We start from the raw sequence: 19,780 nt of genomic DNA on the forward strand, positions 1-19,780 counted from the left end.
AACCCTGAAATTTGAAACTCGCCGAAATCATATTTACAAAATTCTGTCAACTATGTAGGATGATGACGAAATTTATACCTCCATTTGACCATTTCTATTTTGAACTCGCCGTCCCACTTATCTGATAATAGGCAAATATGTGACAGTCCCTTCTAACTATTCGACTGCTTAGTTTTCATTCGGTCTGAGAAATCCAACAGAGACCAAGTTAGTGGAATATTCCCAAGTTTAACGTGTAGCTCGCATAAGTCATCACAACAAAATCATACTTGCGATTCCTTAGAATCAATGGGAAGGGAGGCAAAATGGTTGTCCCAAGCAGCAAGCTGTCATTCAACCGACTATTTGGCTTTGTTTTTACTACTGCTTTTTGATTTATGGTCGAACATTTTTTATTTAAATATCTAAATTACTTTAAAAAAATACATTTACGGAATTTCTAATAGATATAAAACATCTCATTAGCCTAATCTCTCCTGTATAAAGGAACAGTGTGACAGAGTAAAATGTCTTTCAATGATATTGGACCGTTTGTAACCATCTGAGCTTTGCTTCAATTGTACTAGGCATCTTCCAGACCGGAGCATGTGCCATTCGGTTCAATTTTTAGCCCAACAAAATAACTGGACATTCTGTGCGAGCTTACGGGCCACAATTGATGCCGTACGGATGCCGATGTCGTAGTTATTCGTGTTTGCTCCCCCATCAACTGAGCGCGCCTCCCTCGAGTCCCAGCTTTGTGGCCCTCCTCCCCGCCGCCGCCGCCGACGACGACGACATGGCGAGGATGGCCTCGCGAACCCTCCCTATCTCCATCAGATCTCGTCTGTCTCTTTCTCCTCCGATCTCCACGGCGATCTGGTCGGGGCCGACGGGCGAAGCTTCCTCCTCGCGTTTTCTTTCTTCTCCGCTCCTTCTCTCCGGCACTCCCTATGTTCCCTACAGGACAGTTTTCCATCTATCCTCTAGCTATTCGCGCTCTATGGTGGCTTCCCTCGGGTTCTTGGCGAACCGCCGAGGATTTCGGAAGGTGAGACGCCCGCAAGCTGCGATGAGGAAGCAGGTGCCGAAGGACAAACAGCTGCAGCTTGATGTCAATATTATTCTGGAAAAAGCATTGCCCAAGGACCCTGAAGTTTTGGTAAGCGTCCGATATTTCTTTTTCTGGTGTGGTTATTTTTACATTACTTAAATCGCTGTTGATTGCTTAACATCATCATTTAAAGAGAATTATGGTCGACTGGTGAAAATTATGGATATGATCTGTGCATCGTATTTCAGTTGCTGTATAGAACATGCAATTCTACCTTATGGAGTACTGGAAACAAAATACTTGTTAAAGATCTACACTTGCACAATCTACCATCTCATGGTGAACTTAAAAGCTATAATCTTCAAGGTTCCTAGCTATGTAATTCACCTGCATAGTAAATGATGTCTTCCACTGATACTATACTGACATGCAGATATAAAATACAAGGGATGTCATTTGTAATGTTTGCATATTTCCGATGCCATTTTTTTTTTTTGCCAAGATGTTATCTATTCTTCAGCAATCTTGCAGCTGATATAGTAACTGATTTTGCATGCTTCTTAAGGATACTTGATGCAAATGTGAATAGAAGAGTTAGTTATGGTTGGAAACTTATCTGTTCCCCTTTTTTGCCTTGTTGAAAAATGCTTACATATATTTTTTAAAGACTTTTGCTGCATTTCCTTCATTTTTTTACTTGTTTTCATTTGCTATAGAAACTTGTTGCACGTGTTCTTAAGGATAATAGTTTTACCTTTGATATTTATCCAGAACATTGCTGAAATGTTAAAGCTGAATGTTTCAATGGCAATGAAAATTGCATTCGATGGTCTTAAGGATTCAGAGTATAAGACAAGGGACACCTCTATATGTGATGTTGGCAAATTTGATAAGGTTGAACTTTCGGTATTGCTTTGCAATGATGAATTTATCCAAAATCTGAATAAGGAATGGAGGGGCAAGGACCAGGCGACAGATGTTCTATCAATGTCTCAGCATATAGCTGAACTTGATCTACCTGTTGTAAGAAGACTTCTTTTTGTTGAAGTCTAATTTAAGCTTATGATTTTTCTTTATTTTCATTTTGTTTTCCCCTGCAGCTAATCCTAGGTGATATAATAATATCTGTTGAGACAGCTTCAAAACAAGCGGAGGAGCGAGGTCATACCCTTCTTGATGAAATACGAATTCTCATGGTATGATTGTGGAATATATACTTGTATTTCTCATTCATCACTGTGCTTATCTTTTCGTTACTTGAAATATTTATCATCTATAAAGCCTCCTGATGGCACCATCATGTTAGCCTCCTATATATCTTTCTAGTTTACTATTAGGTGTCCTTTGTTCCTTGTGAAACTAGCTCCTGCATGGATTAGTTCCAGCTTCCAACTTGAAACGATGATGTAAACCACATTAACCATCTTTTTTTCTCAGATACTAATAAGATACAAACACTTTGCTAACAATGAAAGTAGATTTACTTGATTTTTCCTCGCCTATTCATTCTAACATTTTCTTTGTTAGTAATTTCAATTTTTATTAGTTTTTGGTTGTGGCTAAATGCAACTTTTGGATAGAAATTTGTAGTTAATGGAAGTATCTTGGCAGTGAGACAAATGTTTTGTAACTCTTGCTTAGCAAGGGTTAAATGAGTAATCTCAATTAAAGTTGGAAATATTGGCCAAGTAAATAAAAAATGGACATACTTGCAGTAGTACGAAGCATTTAGCACACTTCGGTTCAGCATTAAGCAATATCTATTTCATACTTATTTAGGTTCATGGTTTGCTGCATCTTCTTGGGTTTGATCATGAACTTAGTGATGACGCTGAAAAAGAAATGGAAAATGAGGAGAGACTGGTGTTGAAGAGTCTTGGATGGAAAGGAAAAGGCCTAATAAAGAGTGCAACAGATGCTGCAGAAGATCGAACCCTTCCCAATGACATCTTAGAGGGTTAGGCTTCTTATTGTCTCCTTCCTTTTCTAAACCAATATGTTTCCATGTGAATTCTTTTTGTCTCCTTAGATCTACTGTGAAAGATGACACTGTGAATCAGTACTGGTAATTTTTTACATATTTTTGGCAGTAAATGTAGTAAAGGATTCAAAGAAAGCAGGTAGTCTGAGATTCTACAAACCCAAATTCAGTTATATCTTTTGTGATATGGATGGTGAGGTTCAGTTCTTAGCATTTTACTTTATCTAATAGGATTTTTTCTAAATCCTTTATTCTAACAATTACTTTCTGACAAGGCACACTTCTAAACAGTAAAAGTCAAATTACTGCAACTACTGCAGAGGCTATACGGGAAGCAGTATCCAGGGGAGTAAAAGTAGTTATTGCTACTGGAAAGGTGAGTGGAGGTGAAGCTATTATCATTTAGTATTGCAGTTACTTATTTAGTAGAATTTAGATGCTTGGATTTGTGTATTTGTTTTTATACTTGATGCATCTTGTTGATAGATATTCTGAATTGTAAATTGCTTCTGGCTAAACTTTTACCTTTTCTATTTGTGGTAGCACTTTATACTAGACACTGTTGTTCAGGGAAGTAGCAGGGATATGCTGATTTAATATTCTTATATATGTGAAACAGACTCGCCCTGCTGTCATAAGTGCGCTCAAGATGGTTGATTTGGCTGGGAAAAATGGTGTTATTTCTGAGTTTTCGCCTGGCATATTCTTACAGGTTTCTCTATGTTACTTCACATAAATTTGTTACTTATTAGACACCAACTTATTTTAAGAAACTGCTTCTCATGAACACTTTCAAACTTAAGGAATGCTGAAACTACTAGTTTGATCTAAAATCTGGAAATCTGTTTGTGAGTTTATGTTGCCGATAAGTACACTATTTTTGTTTTTTTTTTAATTTTTTGGTTAAAATTAGCTCTTCTTTAAGAGAACATACGCTACTTTACCAGGTCACATGATATGCTCTCAAATAGATACCCAATCCATTGACTTGAGGGCTTGACGCTATATTCATTTTTTTTTATCAATTGGATCTGGTAGTCAATCTAATGGTTAGGTAAATATCTCTGAAACATGTTTAAAAAATTGTTAAATATAATAACGTTGAAAGATGTAAAGCATAGTATTTGACAAAACCCAGCTCTCATTTTGTTTGAAAATACACTAGTCAATGGATAATTTGGTTATCTAGTTGGTAGAATAATGTTCTAATTAATTAGTAATGTCAAAAGATGCAGCAACAACAACAACCAATTCTTATTCCATTAGGTGGGGTCGGTTCTATGGATTCTAGTAATGTGAGAATATAAATCTATAAATTGGTATTTTCCTAACAACTTACGTGACCCTAAGTCCTGGCTTGCTTCCTATACCTTGTTATGATATCCTTGTTTATTCTCCTACATTTGATTCAGACTTAGTCTAGCTTGAATGTGAGCCAATGCTAAATCATTCATTTGTAATCAGGTCCTTTTCTAACGCTTGACCTTTTTGAATAAATAAGTTGCTCAAATCTTGGTAATGAATGAATTAAATGATTTCTTCCCACATTCCTTTCATTTTGAAAACTTTAGATTGTATTTTGGCCAATTAATCTAATTTCTCACAGTGATTTAACCTATCATTTTTTTTTTCAAAATAAATTTTACTATGTAACTTTCATTACTGTATATTTTATTACTTTTTATGATTTTCTCATGGTAAAGTTTTCTGCATTCAGAAAATTTCTATTAAAATTTATGTTGCATATTGTGGCTATTCGTGAAGATAAACTTATACACAAATTTGTTGGGTATAATTTTTTTAACATTCTTAGCAGACATTTTGACCTTTTTGTTTTATTTTTTATTATTTTCAAATAATTTTGGTGTTATTCCTCAAACTGAACTGTAGAAAACTGCTCTTGCATCATTTGCAAGCTCTGTAAAATTTTGTTGTCTTTTAATACTTATCTAATTCAGTCTCACTATTCTCATTTCAAAAGACCAAAAGTCAACGTTGGTTGTTGTTTTTTCTTCTAATTTTATCGTTTTTGTATTACATGAAATAGCTCTAATAAGAATATATTTTGTTAATAATAGTATGCTTTCATCCTACATGTCTGGCATTGACTCATCTTAACTGAAGCAACAACTGCACTTTTAGGGATTGCTTGTTTACGGAAGACAAGGACGAGAAATTTCTAGAAGTAATCTTGACCAGGATGTTTGCAGAGAGGTAATGAGATGTATGCAATGCAATATAATATTTTTAGCTCATTTGAGTTCACACATGCTTGTAATGGGGCTGTACTGTTATGAGTATGTGAATATGAGTATGATCCAATTAATTTATCTCTTGAGAGATAAATGGGAGTCCAGTTATTTCTCTTGAGAGACAAAATTGGTCATCTATTAGTTTGTGATTTGTGCAGTTTTCCTTGATTTTATGTTTATGAGGGTCCTGTGATTCTGCTGATGTCTTGGTTGTTCATTAGTATGTCACAGCCTAATACTTCGAAGCATTTTAAAAGCTTAATTTTTCTAATATGATTTGGTTATGTTAACAATTTATAATTGGTGCAGATATTCACTTTAACCTTGTAACTTGCATGCTCATTGTTTTCCTATTAAATCACAGGCACTTTCATATTCTCTGGAGCATGAAGTTCCTGTGATAGCATTTTGTCAGGATCGTTGTCTCACATTGTTTGACCATCCTTTGGTTGATTCACTCCATACAGTATATCATGAGCCAAAGGTGGTACAGAAATGGGACTCTCACCACATTGTCCTTCCATTATAACTTCTTGTCAACTAATGCAGAATTTTCTTTTGCTACAGGCAGAAATTATACCTTCAGTTAAGCACCTTCTTGCAGCTGCTGAGATACAGGTAAGCCGTAAGCGGCTACGTGTTTTGGTTGACATATGCTCAGTTTAACTCTATTGATTTACTTTATAGTCCAAATTTTAACTCTTTCTTAAGATCATACTTTGTGAGTCAAATGTCATAGTGTTATTTCTCTTGTTCTTTATCGTGTAAAAAGTTTTATTTCTAGTGATGGGCATAAACAAGATTGAACAATCAGTTTTTTTTTTTTTTCAAAACTTAAAATTCAATTATGGGAGTATGTTCCTTGTGCCAGCGTGTACATCTTTTAGCAAGAACCGAGATAACAAAGTTGTTCGTTAGTGTTTATATTAGTGAGGTTAGATTACAGAAATAATTGCCTCGAGTAGTGAGCATGAATTGGTATCTGCAGAAACTTCTTTTCTTTGATACGACCGAGGGTATTTCTCGTACTTTGCGACCATATTGGGCAGATGCGACAAAGGGCAGAGCAAAGGTTGTCCAAGCTCAACCTGATATGCTCGAGATTGTACCTGCTGGAACCTCAAAGGGTGATGGAGTAAAAATACTGTTGAATCACCTTGGTGTTAGTGAAAAAGAGGCAAGCAATCCTTTTCATCTTTCGTCTCTTGCTCATATTGAAACAATTTGCATATAAAAAGATTTTAAGATAAACTATTTTAACTCACTTATAAATCCTACTAAAGATGGTATTCCTCTTCGTAGAAAAAATGTCTCCTGAACCTGAGAAAATAGACCAAACTCATGCATGAATCATGATCCACTATGTTCACATACTTTCTTGTAATTATGATCTGCTTATAGGTAATGGCTATTGGTGATGGTGAAAATGATATCGAGATGCTCCAGTTAGCATCATTGGGTATTGCACTTGCCAATGGATCAGAAAAGGCTAAAGCTGTTGCCAATGTGATTGGAGCTAGCAATGATGAAGATGGGGTGGCAAAGGCAATTTATGAATACGCATTCTGATGTTCAATTGCAGCAACAGATGGCTGCTCTAGAGTTTACTTTTCAGGGATAATGCAAGAAAAATTAAACTAACGCAGAAACAAGGTTGCTTGGGTTCTACAAGTTACTAAAGTTGTAGATCATTGTTTTAAGCTGGTGCTCAACGCCAGTTCAACATTGTATTTTAGGCCAATGTCATTGTTTTTAGATTCTGTATTTAATCCATTGCAATTTACGAATTTGCAATAATGACGATAAGGTTCATAATCCAACTTGATGTTGCACGATGTTGTGTTGCTGTAGTGTGGGATGGATAAGTATTGCAAGATTCATGTTAAGCTGGATTAATATTTACCTACAGATATCAAGCTTTGTGCTATTAAGAAAGGGATTTTGAAAAGAATCGCAATTATTTATGCCCAAACAGCGGTAACTCAATCAGTCATCAATTAATTCAACTGTATGTTCAGAGCACAACCATAAAATGATTCAGAATCTGAATCACAACATCAAGAGTTTGGTGTCCCTTTGCCTTGAGGCTGAAATGGCTCGACTACTGAGTCGGCTTGAGCGTCTTAAAGGAGTAGGTGCACTATCCATTCCCCCTGCTTTGTTTCCAGAGTCCTATCACAAACACTAGAAAACATTAGCCTTCAGTTTCTGGGAGAGAACTTAACGAGTAACAAAGAAGAGGAGGAAGAGAATAATTCATGGTTGCCATATATTTCCAATTGAAGTTTGTAAGTAGTACTTTGATTTTTCTGCTTTTATACTTACAAAAATACTCAAGTAGCTAAAATAATTTAAATACATCACAACTAATGTGCTTATGGTTGATATGCAATAAATGCACAAACAGAAAACTAATACAATATACTTGTTTGGATTAGAAAAACATGCCGTGCTCCTTTGAACTACAACCATCGCAACTAGTTTCAAATTAATTCTCTACTTGTTAGACTGGTAAACGTGTAACATTTGAGGATTAGAATATGAAAACTATAGTTACTTGCCTGTTTTTCCCTCGTCTGCTTCTGTGAAGTAGGACTTATACTAAGAACCGAAGCAACCACATTAAAGTTGGATGATGAAGTTGTCATGCTCGTCGACTTCATTGAACATTGAACTAGTTGTAATCCTATAGTTGATTCAGCTTCACTTGCTATGTTCTCGTGGCCAGAACCTATTGTCTGCCTGGTTCTTTCTACTGTCACAAATTTACTGAGCAATTGCACCACTGGTGGATGGTTACTTGCTAAAACTCTACCGTTTTTGCTTGGGGAATTCAAAGGCTTACTGGACACTCCATCGCCAACCTTGTCCTTAGTATATTCTGTTTTTCCGGCTGAGGATATCAACTTATCCTCAACTTCCAGATCTCTACTTATTTTGGGAAGGCAACTTGGAGGATTACAATTTGCATTTGGATCGCTGAATTTCTCATTACTATGTTCTTTCATTCCAATTGATGATGCCGGCTCATCTCGACCTGCAAAACCTTTTGAAGATGAAAATACTGGTAAAAGAAGGGATCTTGGAATTGAAATCTTCAGTGAAATCCAACTAGAGGTGCCCAGCAGTAGAGTTAGCAAACACAATGAAACAAGTACCAAAAGGGCAGTCTCCGAAGAAACGTCATTCCATTTAGGTATTTTCTTCAATGCATCACGAATTGTATTTTCTTCCATCATCACAGACTCAGTATCCAGGATTGCAAGAACACTGATGTCATTTCCTTGGTCATGCTTTTCTTGTTCAAGGGAGCTTAGAACCTCTTCTTTAATCACCAAATCATCCGCCTTGTTGCGCACCTTTTCAATCAGCAATTCATTAGTTCTTTCTGCTTCCCATGGAATAAGTAGAAATGATGCTGCGTCTTCAAAACTCGATTTCTGTTCAAGTTGAACATCTGATACTACCATGCTTTCACCATTGCTTTCGATTGGACAAGTCGGATGTTTTAGAGGCACATTGAAGCAAGTCTCAGACAGGCCCATCAAAGTGATCATAAATTCTGTTCCAACTTGAGAAGGCCTGATGTTACCTTGAAGCTTCAGAGAATCCTCTATAGAACCTCCATCAATTGAACAGGTGAGTTCTTTATGAGCCACATTGAAGCAAATCTCAGAAACGCCCATGAAATTCAGCATAAGTTCTATCCCATGCGAGGGACTGTGGTTGTCATGAAGCTTCGTAAAATCCTCCATGGAACTTCCATCATCTTTAGGAGAGTGAAATCCTGAGTCGATGGAAGAAAAATAGCAAGAAAAATAAACTAACCATCCAATCAGAAACAACGTCCATGTTCTTTTTGACCACCAAAGAGGCCTCCTTGCTTCCTCTTCATCCTCCATGTCACTCTCCTCAAAATCACAGTTTGAGGCATCCACCAATTCCTCTTCCTCCATCCTCGCCCTCTCGATGCGCATGAGAATCTCAAGGCGACTATTAGGATTGTAGCGGAGGAACCGAGGCCTTGGGCAGGTATAGTTCGTCAGCGGATCATAGAAACCAGAGCAGGATTCTGCTCCTACTCTCTGCACAAGGGAATTCGTATCGGCAGCAGAAACAAGCTCAGGCTTCGCTTGCTCCTTCGATCCAAAGCTGGCATGACCGGAGGAGGCCAGCGAGGTCGCATCGCCATTCTTCTCGGCCAAGATCTTCTTTTTCATTGTCGGCGATTTCTGTTCCTTCCTTGTATGGCGCGACGACCCAAACCCTAATTTCTCACGAGAAGGTCCGCTTCTGTTCTCGTCGCTCTCTCCGGATCCATCGATTCCTGTGACAAGGTTTCGAATACGGCCATCTAAAACCACATCAATTACTTCACTCATCCAAAGATCCACGAGAAGAAGCGATCGTGGAATAAAGAAAATCAAAGAGATTGAAATGAGATATTTGAAACCAAAAAGAGTAGAATCAGTGAGATTTACAAACCAGAACGAAAAGGGAGATTGGTAGATCGCGGAAATGGCGAGGGATGTTTCCTGGAGAAATCCATCAGGTCGCAGCTCCAGTTGAAGTATCGGAGATGGTGTTTGAATTTTTGAACACTTCCCCACCCCGCCGACGATTAATTAATAACAACATTGCATTGCGTTGCATTCGACCGTTAGGTCACCAGGCGTTGCAGTGAACTCGCGGATCATTGTAACCAAAATGACTCTTCATAAGCGGAACCTTGTATCCGGCCCATCAAACTTCTCGGTCAGGCCCACTACAGTTTTCCTTTAAAGCAGCAGCGGCGCCGGCGCCGGCCCAAAGTGAAGAACATGGCATCCCTCCCTAAGCGACGGAAGCTCGATGGGGAAAAAAGGTATTGCTCTACTCTTTTATCCTCTAATTTTCCACCACTTGCTTCAGGAAAACTATCGATACCTCTTCCTTGTTTGATTCACCTCCTATCCCTTCTCGGTATCTGGATAAATGAGTTGGGAACTAGAAACCTATTTAGGGTTTTTGTTCTGGTTGCAATCGAAGATTTAAGCATGTTTCTCTGTTGCCGTATGCTTCAACGATCAAATATCTCAACGACATTAGCGAATATAGCGTCTTGAATTGGACATGAAGTTGCTGGATGCCAAATTTAAAACTTGTTCTGCGCATTTTTTTTTCCCACTTTCAGACTGTTAGGTTGAAGCTTTTATTTGAGAGACCTTGAATTGACTTGTTCTGTTTTCATTTGAGAAACCTTTCATTTAAGTGACTCTAGAGTTTGACTTTGTTACCGAGAACAGAGTTTGTGTGTGGACTTTCAGATTGTGTAGGTGTTGTTGAATAGTTTTGCCTCCTTGTTATCCAATTCTTCTTTATTGTTGAATAGTTTTGCCTCCTTGTTCTCTCTGAGGCTTCTGCAACTGCAAAATTGTAAAGTGAAAGATATTTACCATGTCAATAGGTAAATTTATAGTTGTCTCCAAATCCTGAAACATCCATTTTCGTCTTAAATCGTGTGTTTCTATAATGTCAACTAGTAGTGTAGTAGTAATAACAGAGTTATATTATATAAACATAGTTCATGTTGACTTTGAAAATCTTCCTTTCTTTGACATTAGATTTTGTTCTTTCTTTTTTTTTCATATTGATGTTCTTTGTTACTACCTTAATTCTAGCATGTTCACCATGATAACCTATTTCTGTCTTCTTGTTTATGTTGCAGTAGCAACATACAAAATGTTTCTGTTTCTATTTCTATTTTGGTTCTATCCACAGTCCAAAAACTGAGTGCTTTGTACATAGTCATCATCATACAGCCACATACCCATTCTTGAGATACACTTTCTCACATGTCATCTTCTATTATTTGGCGTGTTTCGCATTTTCCTCTCTTTATGCAGGAATGTTCCCTCAGTGACTGTAAACTATAGCGCTTCAGCGTCCTCAATTTCTTCCAGTGTATGTTTTTCATTGTTGCTTTCTCTTTCTTTTCAGCTCCTCATTCTGTCCATTGAGATGCATTTAATTCCATGCAGGAACCAGCCACAGCACTCCAATTGGAGGTCAAAATTCAGATTCAGCAGGCCAAGAAATTTGCAGTCTCGCAGGCTCAACAAGAAGGATGTTTGGGGAATTATAGAAGTTTTGATTCGCCATTTGGAAACTATATAGTTCCTGTAATCCCAACTCGTGCTGATTTATTTGGCTAGTTGCTTACTGGTTATGTCATTAACAAATACGGTTTGATGACGAGGACTATTTCTTCATCGTTCATTTTTTTAAAATATATTCCTACAATTTTTGTTTATTTGTTGCTATTCATCTATTGTATTATCTTTTGAGATGTTATTGCTTCTTCTAGGGTCGTCATAGTTGAATGCAGGTTAATGATTCAGTTGGAACACTAGCTGGATCAATCTATTAGATCCATGGCTTCCTCATTAAGATTGATTTTTATTGGATCGATTGAATCAATCTACTAGATCAAAGAATTAACCGCTAGCCAATTTGATAACTGGTTACGATTCGTTTGAACATGGCCTATTTTGATTTGTTTTAAAGCACGACCCATTTAAATAGTATTATTATATTATAAGGGCATTTGATTTTTTTTAAAGCGCGACCCATTTAAATAGTATTATATTATGAGGGCATTTGTTTCAATGTTAATATTTACTATCTCTTCAACTAGTATAGACGGAAATATTTTATTATTTTAATATTAACTCTTATTATGTATGTGTTTATTTATTCATCTTTAATTTTTTTTATAATTTTCATGAATTGATAGGTCAATATTTATATGGATGGTTGTTCTAATAAATTTTGTAGTCAATTTTCAGTAAGTGTAAATATTTCGTTAGAGGTTTAATTTCTCCCTTGTAAAAAGTTATTGTGTTAAGATAAAAATATCCTCATATGTACTTGTCTATCTAACTAGGGCCAAATGGGACCAGTATTATGCCCTTTTGTTCCAATATTTATTCTTTTTATATCTAAATTTAATTTTCTTTTTTTATATATAAAATTTACTCACGTCAAAGAATTGATTAAAATGTTAATATTATAATACCGACTCATATTAATTATGACACCATTTGAGTATTATACACTCCATTTTAACACCATGGAAGTTCTATAAATAGAATTATATTTCTTAAGAAAAAAGACACCATTTTTTATGGTGTCGCTTGAATTTAGAAAAATAGTATTGCATTTGAAATTAAACATTTTTAGTTTTTTTTCAATAACACAAACTCCTCTCTGATCCTATCAAAGTTCCAGTTAAATTTGTCAGGTTGCAAAAAGTCATAAATATCTTTCCTCTAAAAAAAATAGATATATGAAATTTTAGCGACAATTTTCAAACTTTCCTATTGGAACTTGGATATCAACTAAAGTCCTCTTTGTTCGTTATCCATTGGAGGTAAAATCTCCTATAATTTATCAAAGCTAAGGGATGCTTAGTTAGATAAAATAGAAGTGAAGAATGGAAAAAAAAAAAATTAAATGTTGATGTTTGATTTAGGAAATTAGTGATGGGTCCCACGTATTCCATCCCTCCAATATAAAATTAAATAATTACTGAGTAAAATTTGGAGAATAGAAAAAAACCTACTTTTAAGATTGAAAGCTCTCATTCTTATTCTTCACTTCTATAAATCACATTCCTATTCTCATTCTTTCTACAAACCAAGTGTCCCTTAAGTTTTGACCCTGAAATTTCTAGGATCCAGACACGGTAAATCTTTTCCATTTTATAAGTTGATTCATTTACCAATTGATATAAATTGACACTTAAAATTTTTATATTATAAACTACCATAAGTATTTAACAATTAATTTTCATAACCATATATAAAAAATCAAATTGATCTTTAAAAAAATAATCCCTCGACCCCTATTAAAAAAACTCTATTCTTTCCCTTACATCACTTCAAAATTAAATTTAAGTTGGGAGCTCATTTCCTCTTCTTCTCCTTTATAAGAATTCTAAGATCTTAAAAGTTACTTAACTTTTAAATTTAATTCAAAATTTATTGGATATTAAAATATAATTATGGATAAATGAGTAACAATTTTTTTTTAAAACATAAACAAATTTATTCAAAAGAGATTGTCAACGACACATTATCATTTTAAAATAAAAAAATTTACTCAAAAGACTTGGTCAATAAACACTATCATCTTAAAGAAAATAAATAAATTTACTCAAACAAGATTATTAATAATAAACTAAGATTAATATAATCCATTAAAAAAATGGCTAAAGAATCAAAAATATACATTAAAATATTTTTTTTTAAAAAAACATAATTTTAAATGTGCATAAATTGTATTTCGATTTTAGTCAGCAAATAACCAAGACGAAAGTTGAATTATATATATATGGGGGTTAGGTATCTATCCATTTATTAAATGTGACACAATGGTATTATAAATTTAAACTTTTTTATTAAATGAGTCATTGTCAAATTAAAACTAAACGTATTTTTCCTCATGATGGCTCTTGCTTGAGAGTAGATCCTCTGATTCATAAATTATGAATTAGAAGATGGTCCATTACATAAGGATTTTTAATTTGGATGAATCTCATCTTTAAATAGGTAGGATTCATTCAAATCAAGGATCTTCATCAGTGGACCATCCTTTGATCCGTAATTTACGGACCAAAAGATCCCTACTGCTCTTGCTCACCAACAATCTGTACAACAACTTAAACTATAAATATTTAATTTAAAAATAATCTTATTCTGTGGTGATAGCTCAATTGGGACTTTGGGACATCGGAGAGCTGATGAGCATCTTATTTGATCGATCCACGCCCACAGTCTGCTTTTTTAAAAAAAAAAAAATCAACAGTTAATTTCTCTATTTATTTTTTTTTTTTACTTTGGTTAAATAATGGAATATATTCTCTGTAAATTAAGAAATCGAAGCTATCTAGTATCTCAGTTAAAAAACTACTCATAGTAATTCTTCAACTGGGTTATGCCCCGTCGGCGAAAAGTAGAATGGAATATCGAGTTGACTTGACCAAGACATCAGCGTACAAACATAAATCCAATTAGATTTGTTTAGTAGATTTGTGCACGTCTGCTCTGCTCTGATCGATCCTCTTCACTATTTCCAACTCCATTTCCACTCTCGTCTTCCATGCCATGTCGCCGTCGCTTTTCCCCTTCCTCCTCCTCCTCGGTTTCATCTGCCCTCTCTCCTCCGCCGTCGACCTCCTCTTCAACGGCTTCAACGATGAAGACCTCCGCCTCTACGCTAACGCCACTCTCGAACCTTTCACATACCACTCCCACCACCACCAACGCCGCCCTCTGTTCCTCCTCTCCCTCACCCACGACGACGACGCCTTCTCTCTCGGCCGTGCCCTCCTCCCCTACCCCATCCCAACCAAATCTTCCTCCCGCCAGGTCCTTCCCTTCGCCGCCTCCTTCCTCTTCTCTGTCGCCACCGTCCTCACCGCCCTCCCCGGCCACGGCCTCGCCTTCCTCTTCGCCCCTGCCCCCGGCACCCTTGGCGCCACCTCCGCCCAGCACCTCGGCCTATTCAACCTCTCCTCCAACGGAGACTCCTCGTCACGCGTCCTCGCCGTGGAGTTCGATGTCTTCCGCAACGAAGAGTTCGGCGATATCGACAGCAACCACGTCGGCGTCGACCTCAACTCGCTCACCTCCGTCAAATCAGCCTCCGCCGGATACTGGCCCGACGACGAAGCTGCTTTCGTGGGACTTACACTCAATGACGGATCCAATTACCAGGCTTGGGTCGACTATGCGGCCGGAAGACTCAACGTCACCATCGCCCCTGCAAGTCTCGGCCGGAAGCCACGCCGCCCCCTTATCTCCGTCGAATTAGACCTCTCCGATGTCTTCCTCGATGAGATGTACGTCGGCTTCTGCGCCTCCACCGGGCGGCTTGTGGAGCGCCACCGCGTCCTGGGTTGGAGCTTCAGCAACTCCAATTTTTCCTCCGGCGACGGCCTAATTACGGCCAATCTTCCTAGTTTCGCGACGCCGGCGTCCTCCAAGTTGAAGAGACGTCTTTCTATCGCCCTCTCTGTCTCTTCCACGGTGATCGCGATGTCGTTCATGGGAGTGCTAGGTCTCTGGGTTCGTCGTCGGAGAAACAGGGGACAGTTGGTCGAGGAGATAATAGAGGAGTGGGAATCGGAGTATTGGCCGCATCGAATCGACTACCATCGGATCGTCGCCGCCACGGATGGTTTCGCCAGCAGCAACCTCGTTGGCCGAGGGGGCAACGGGACGGTCTACAAGGGGCTTCTTGGGGGCGATCCGGTGGCGGTGAAGGTCTTCTCTCGAACAAATGAGGAGGAGGCGAAGCTTTTCGCTGCCGAGGTCTGCACGCTCGGCCGGCTGAAGCACCGTAACCTGGTCCGCCTCCGGGGATGGTGCCGGACGCGGCGGCCAGCCGCTAGCGCGATGATTATCGTGTACGACTTCATGAAGAACGGAAGCCTTGATCAGTGGATCTACGGCGCCAAGAAGCCGTTGGATTGGGGATCGAGGGCGAGGGTTCTGCGGGAAGTGGCGGCGGCGGTGTGGTACCTGCACGAGGGCTGGGGCGAGGCGGTGGTGCTCCATCGCGACATCAAGGCGAGCAACGTGATGCTGGACGGAGAGATGACCGGACGGCTAGGAGACTTCGGCCTGGCGCGGGCCCAACCGAGAGGGCGGTTGCTGAGGACCACCAGGGTGGTGGGGACGGCGGGGTACCTGGCGCCGGAGGTGATACGGACCGGGCGGACTACGACGGCCACCGACGTGTACGCCTTCGGAGTACTGGCGCTGGAGTTGGCGAGCGGGCGGATGGCGGCGGAGGAGGGGCGTCCGCCGCTGGTGGCGTGGGCGCGGGATGCTGTGGCGACGAACGGGGAGCTGGCGGCTGTGGAGGTGAGAACGAGGGGGTCGGAGGGGTTCGACGATTGGGAGGCGGTGCGGATGGTGACGGTGGGGTTGGCATGCACGCACGAGGAGGGGCCGGCCCGGCCCACGATGAGGCAGGTGGTGCGGATGTTGGAGGCGGAAGAGTGGTACGAGGTGCCGGAGGTGGGCTGCAGGAGAGCGGAGGCGACGTCGTGGCTGCTGGATGCGAGGGTACGGCGACCGGTGGAGACGGCCAGTGCGGGTCCCATCTCCATTTCCACGTCGCAGTCCGGGTTTCGGACGGACTCGGGTATTATAAAAGAAGCTGATGTCTGACCATGTAAGAGGATACGTAATAAAAGCAAAAAAAAAAAAAAATCTCAAATATTTATGGTCCTTAAATTATCAATCAAATATTTTATTTTTTAAATATTTTAAATTTCACAATCAAATATATAAAATATCATATATGGTTCAGGACTTAACTGTTTCTTCATTTTCATCTCATCCTAATTTCACAATAAATATGATATATGGTTCAGGACTTTAACTGTTTCTTCATTTATGTCTCATCCTCACCACTCTAAACGCTGCCATGCGACAATATATTAAATTTTGACTTTTTATAAAAAACAAAAGCGATCATGTTTTTTTTATATCAAACCTACTCTGGATCATATTAGATCCAGGTAGATTTGATATGAAAAATATCAAATCCATAATAGGTTTGGTATGGAAAAATATTAAATTCATCGTGGATCTGATATGAGATCATATTAGACTTAACGATAGATTTGATATGGGAACATGTTAGACCCTTTTTAATTTTGGAGAGAGGGAATGCATTAGAAAACGGAATGAGATTTTTTTTTCTTTTAACACTGGAACCCACTCTTCTAGATTCTAGGTATTTCGAATAAAAAACACATCTGAGCTTGAGTTACAATTGGAGTTTGGAGTCAATTGAAGAGTATGTCTATTTTTTTCTAGGATGAGTAATTCGAGTTCAGAGGATCCACTCTGATTTTTTATTTTTAAATAGCCTCTCATTTTTTATAAAGTTTCCGCATAATTTCCTTCGGATTGAGCCAATATCTGTTACGTCATTCATTCTATTCAAAGAATCTCTATTTCAAAACCGTACGTGATTTTCATTTCATATAGCTCCTCCCTTCTTTCTGCACATAGTACTAAGAAAAATAATCTATGAAATTCAAATTTGACTATTTTCATTATAAACTGAAAGGAGCTAGTATTTTTATCAGAAATCTCTAGCCAGCCTTCCTACAAAAGATTTTTTATTAACACAACTGTATTAGTACTAGATGGAAATGATAACTTCAACAATTTCTTTGTCCTCAACGCCTCCTATTTTCAGGAATTAGTCACTTTAATGATCTTTGAGAGAGGAAATTTAAGAGATCGACGAGAAGGATAAGAAGGGAATAATACTATTTTTAGTGTTGTTTTTTATAATTTTAAAATTAGTATACTTTTTTAGGTAAATAAAAAAATATAGCCCATTTTTTTTTTTTTTTGGTAGAAAGCCCATTAATTTTTGCTTATAAAAAATATGGCCATTGAATGCTTTGACATTCAAAAAGAAGTTTATTCTAATCCTGCACTCGTAAATCTAATCATGATCGACGACTTCCCTGATTTCCATGATTGCACTCGTAAATCTTGTTGAATAAATGAAACGCTGTCTGATTAATTAAAGAAACTCTGGTATTGTCCTTGTATTTGACTTTGTTCTACAACTGATTGTTTCAAAAATATGACAATCTCTTGAAAATTATGGGAATTAATGTAACTCATTTTTGGTTTAATTTACTGGGGAAAAACATGCTCGATCCTGTTGTTTGTCAACGGGAAACAAATCAGAGAAAGAGAGCTGGAGTTTTATATATAGCATGAAGGGTCTCTGAGTCCCGACAGCCGCAAAAGTCACTGGTATATGTAACCATCAAACTTTATACCGAAAATTGTAGATGCATAAACTTTTATATATAGCTCATTTACCAATTTTTTTTTTTTTAAAAAAATCACGCTATGAAACATAAAAGACTTTTTTTAACTTATGGGCTGATTCACATGTTGTGAACTAGCTGCGCCACCATAAAATGTCTTATTTCATACCTAACACAACTCAAATTAATGATAAAGAGGATACCATTTATTAATGAGCAATTGATTAAGAGAGGACTGATGGATCATCCGCTATAAGGACTTTTTAATTTATAAAATCTAGCTGATCATCTCGTAAATTGAATATCCAATACCAACTTAAAAAAAATACTATGAATCTCATGTCTGGCAGACAACTCAATTTAGTGATAAGGAGGGTACAATGTCCAAAGCAACACAATTTTGTAATATGGAGGGTAACTCATGTCAAGGAGGGTACATCTTAAGTCGTGCCAAGTGAGGTTCAACAGGAGGGTACAAGCCATCCATAGAGAAACTATAATTTCTAACCGTGCTATTGAACACTATTGAGTATCCATATCAATTTTCTTATTACTATATCTAAAATTTAAGATAAATAATTCATTTTATTAAATTTAGATAATCATTTTTCACTACACACTATATCAATTATTTTAAAATTTTCATCATTTTTAATTTTTTTATTATTTTCTTTTATTTTTTATTATTATATTTATGAAATAAGTGTAAAAAGAGATTAAAAAGAAATATTATTTTATTTTTTAGATAAAAATTTCATTCTCTAAATTTAAAAAATTATTATTCATTAAATTTAAATTTAAAAAATAAATAAGATAACTGATATAAAGATTTTTAAATTATTTAAAATTTAAAATAAAATCTTTTAGATACAGATGTTCTAAGATTTCAAATTGCCTTAAAAGATGTCTTTTCACTTCTCTTTAACTCCCATTCAATTGTCTTTACTCTCCTTATCCATTCAAATTAAATTAAGTTTTAATAAAGAATTAAAAAGATATAAAAGAAAATCCAGTGCATGATTCATGAGCGACTTTCAAAGCATCTGAATCGAGTCTCGGCGGCTCTCTCAAACGGGCATAGAAGTCGAACACGAGAGTTAAGCACCATATTATTTTCGTGTGTGTATATATATAAGGTTTGCTGATCAATACATCTCATGCTGCACACCTTATTATCATCCTGTGTATTTTTTTTTTTAAAAAAATTAACTTAAATACTATAGCATAAGTCTTAAATTCTAAAAAAATAGAGAAAAAATATATATTGTTGCTAACAAAGTATGCACCATGAGATGTGTGGCTAACTTGTATATAATATCTAATTATAAAAGAATGAGAACAGATTTTATTAATAAAAATAATAAAATATTTATTTTTTAAAATAAAAATTATTGTAGTGTTGATTTTTAAAAATCAACACCACAACTAAAATAACGACATCACTATGGTACTAATTTTTAAACATGAGTACTACAATTGAAATACCAACACTACCAGCACTGTTATAATATTGATTTTTTAAAAATAGTAAAAAATGACATATTTAGACTCTGAAATACAATAGAATTCTTGCAATAGTTGGAATAAGTCCAATTGAAATTTTTTAAGTTCATCAATGAATTTTGATCGAATCACACTTAAAAAATTTGAATTTTTGAAAA

At 37.1% G+C, this 19,780-nt stretch overlaps 3 protein-coding genes across 5 annotated transcripts; 2 read left to right on the top strand and 1 right to left on the bottom strand.

Annotated features, from left to right (window-relative positions):
- Window positions 1–643: 643 nt before the first annotated feature.
- On the top strand, window positions 644–7,101 carry LOC121970541 (endoribonuclease YBEY, chloroplastic-like). The gene is made up of 12 exons (XM_042521320.1): window positions 644–1,141; window positions 1,805–2,056; window positions 2,134–2,229; window positions 2,813–2,990; window positions 3,124–3,207; window positions 3,290–3,390; window positions 3,634–3,726; window positions 5,157–5,228; window positions 5,631–5,750; window positions 5,834–5,884; window positions 6,255–6,443; window positions 6,668–7,101. Exons 1-12 carry the CDS (start codon window positions 659–661, stop codon window positions 6,833–6,835), a joined length of 1,887 nt encoding a protein of 628 aa, XP_042377254.1. The 5' UTR covers window positions 644–658; the 3' UTR covers window positions 6,836–7,101.
- Window positions 7,102–7,236: 135 nt separating this feature from the next.
- On the bottom strand, window positions 7,237–9,879 carry LOC121970540. 3 transcript variants are annotated; one of them, XM_042521317.1, is made up of 3 exons: window positions 9,752–9,879; window positions 7,828–9,620; window positions 7,237–7,438 (listed from the first exon to the last, which is right to left on the bottom strand). In XM_042521317.1, exons 1-3 carry the CDS (start codon window positions 9,813–9,815, stop codon window positions 7,316–7,318), a joined length of 1,980 nt encoding a protein of 659 aa, XP_042377251.1. In that variant the 5' UTR covers window positions 9,816–9,879; the 3' UTR covers window positions 7,237–7,315. The 3 variants fall into 3 exon arrangements, with proteins under 3 accessions (XP_042377251.1, XP_042377252.1, XP_042377253.1); XM_042521318.1 differs by having other exon boundaries at window positions 7,238–7,438; window positions 7,828–9,593; window positions 9,752–9,876; XM_042521319.1 differs by lacking the exon at window positions 7,237–7,438 and having other exon boundaries at window positions 8,125–8,303; window positions 8,425–9,620.
- Window positions 9,880–14,345: 4,466 nt separating this feature from the next.
- On the top strand, window positions 14,346–16,514 carry LOC121970542 (L-type lectin-domain containing receptor kinase VII.1-like). The gene has a single exon (XM_042521321.1). It carries the CDS (start codon window positions 14,413–14,415, stop codon window positions 16,483–16,485), a length of 2,073 nt encoding a protein of 690 aa, XP_042377255.1. The 5' UTR covers window positions 14,346–14,412; the 3' UTR covers window positions 16,486–16,514.
- Window positions 16,515–19,780: the final 3,266 nt, after the last annotated feature.

Source organism: Zingiber officinale, chromosome 4A (genome assembly GCF_018446385.1).
Source record: "Zingiber officinale cultivar Zhangliang chromosome 4A, Zo_v1.1, whole genome shotgun sequence".
Taxonomy (NCBI): Eukaryota; Viridiplantae; Streptophyta; class Magnoliopsida; order Zingiberales; family Zingiberaceae; genus Zingiber; species Zingiber officinale.

Excerpts from the sequence above, each read along its gene's own strand:
- LOC121970542 (XM_042521321.1), top strand. The coding sequence starts at position 14,413 with ATGTCGCCGTCGCTTTTCCCCTTCCTCCTCCTCCTCGGTTTCATCTGC.
- LOC121970540 (XM_042521317.1), bottom strand. The coding sequence starts at position 9,815 with ATGGATTTCTCCAGGAAACATCCCTCGCCATTTCCGCGATCTACCAAT. Across the intron at positions 9,621-9,751 it reads CAATCTCCCTTTTCGTTCTG|ATGGCCGTATTCGAAACCTT; the intron begins GTTTGTAAATCT and ends ATGTGGTTTTAG. Across the intron at positions 7,439-7,827 it reads AGCAGACGAGGGAAAAACAG|GACTCTGGAAACAAAGCAGG; the intron begins GCAAGTAACTAT and ends TGTTTGTGATAG.
- LOC121970541 (XM_042521320.1), top strand. The coding sequence starts at position 659 with ATGCCGTACGGATGCCGATGTCGTAGTTATTCGTGTTTGCTCCCCCAT. Across the intron at positions 5,751-5,833 it reads CAGTATATCATGAGCCAAAG|GCAGAAATTATACCTTCAGT; the intron begins GTGGTACAGAAA and ends CTTTTGCTACAG. Across the intron at positions 6,444-6,667 it reads TTGGTGTTAGTGAAAAAGAG|GTAATGGCTATTGGTGATGG; the intron begins GCAAGCAATCCT and ends ATCTGCTTATAG.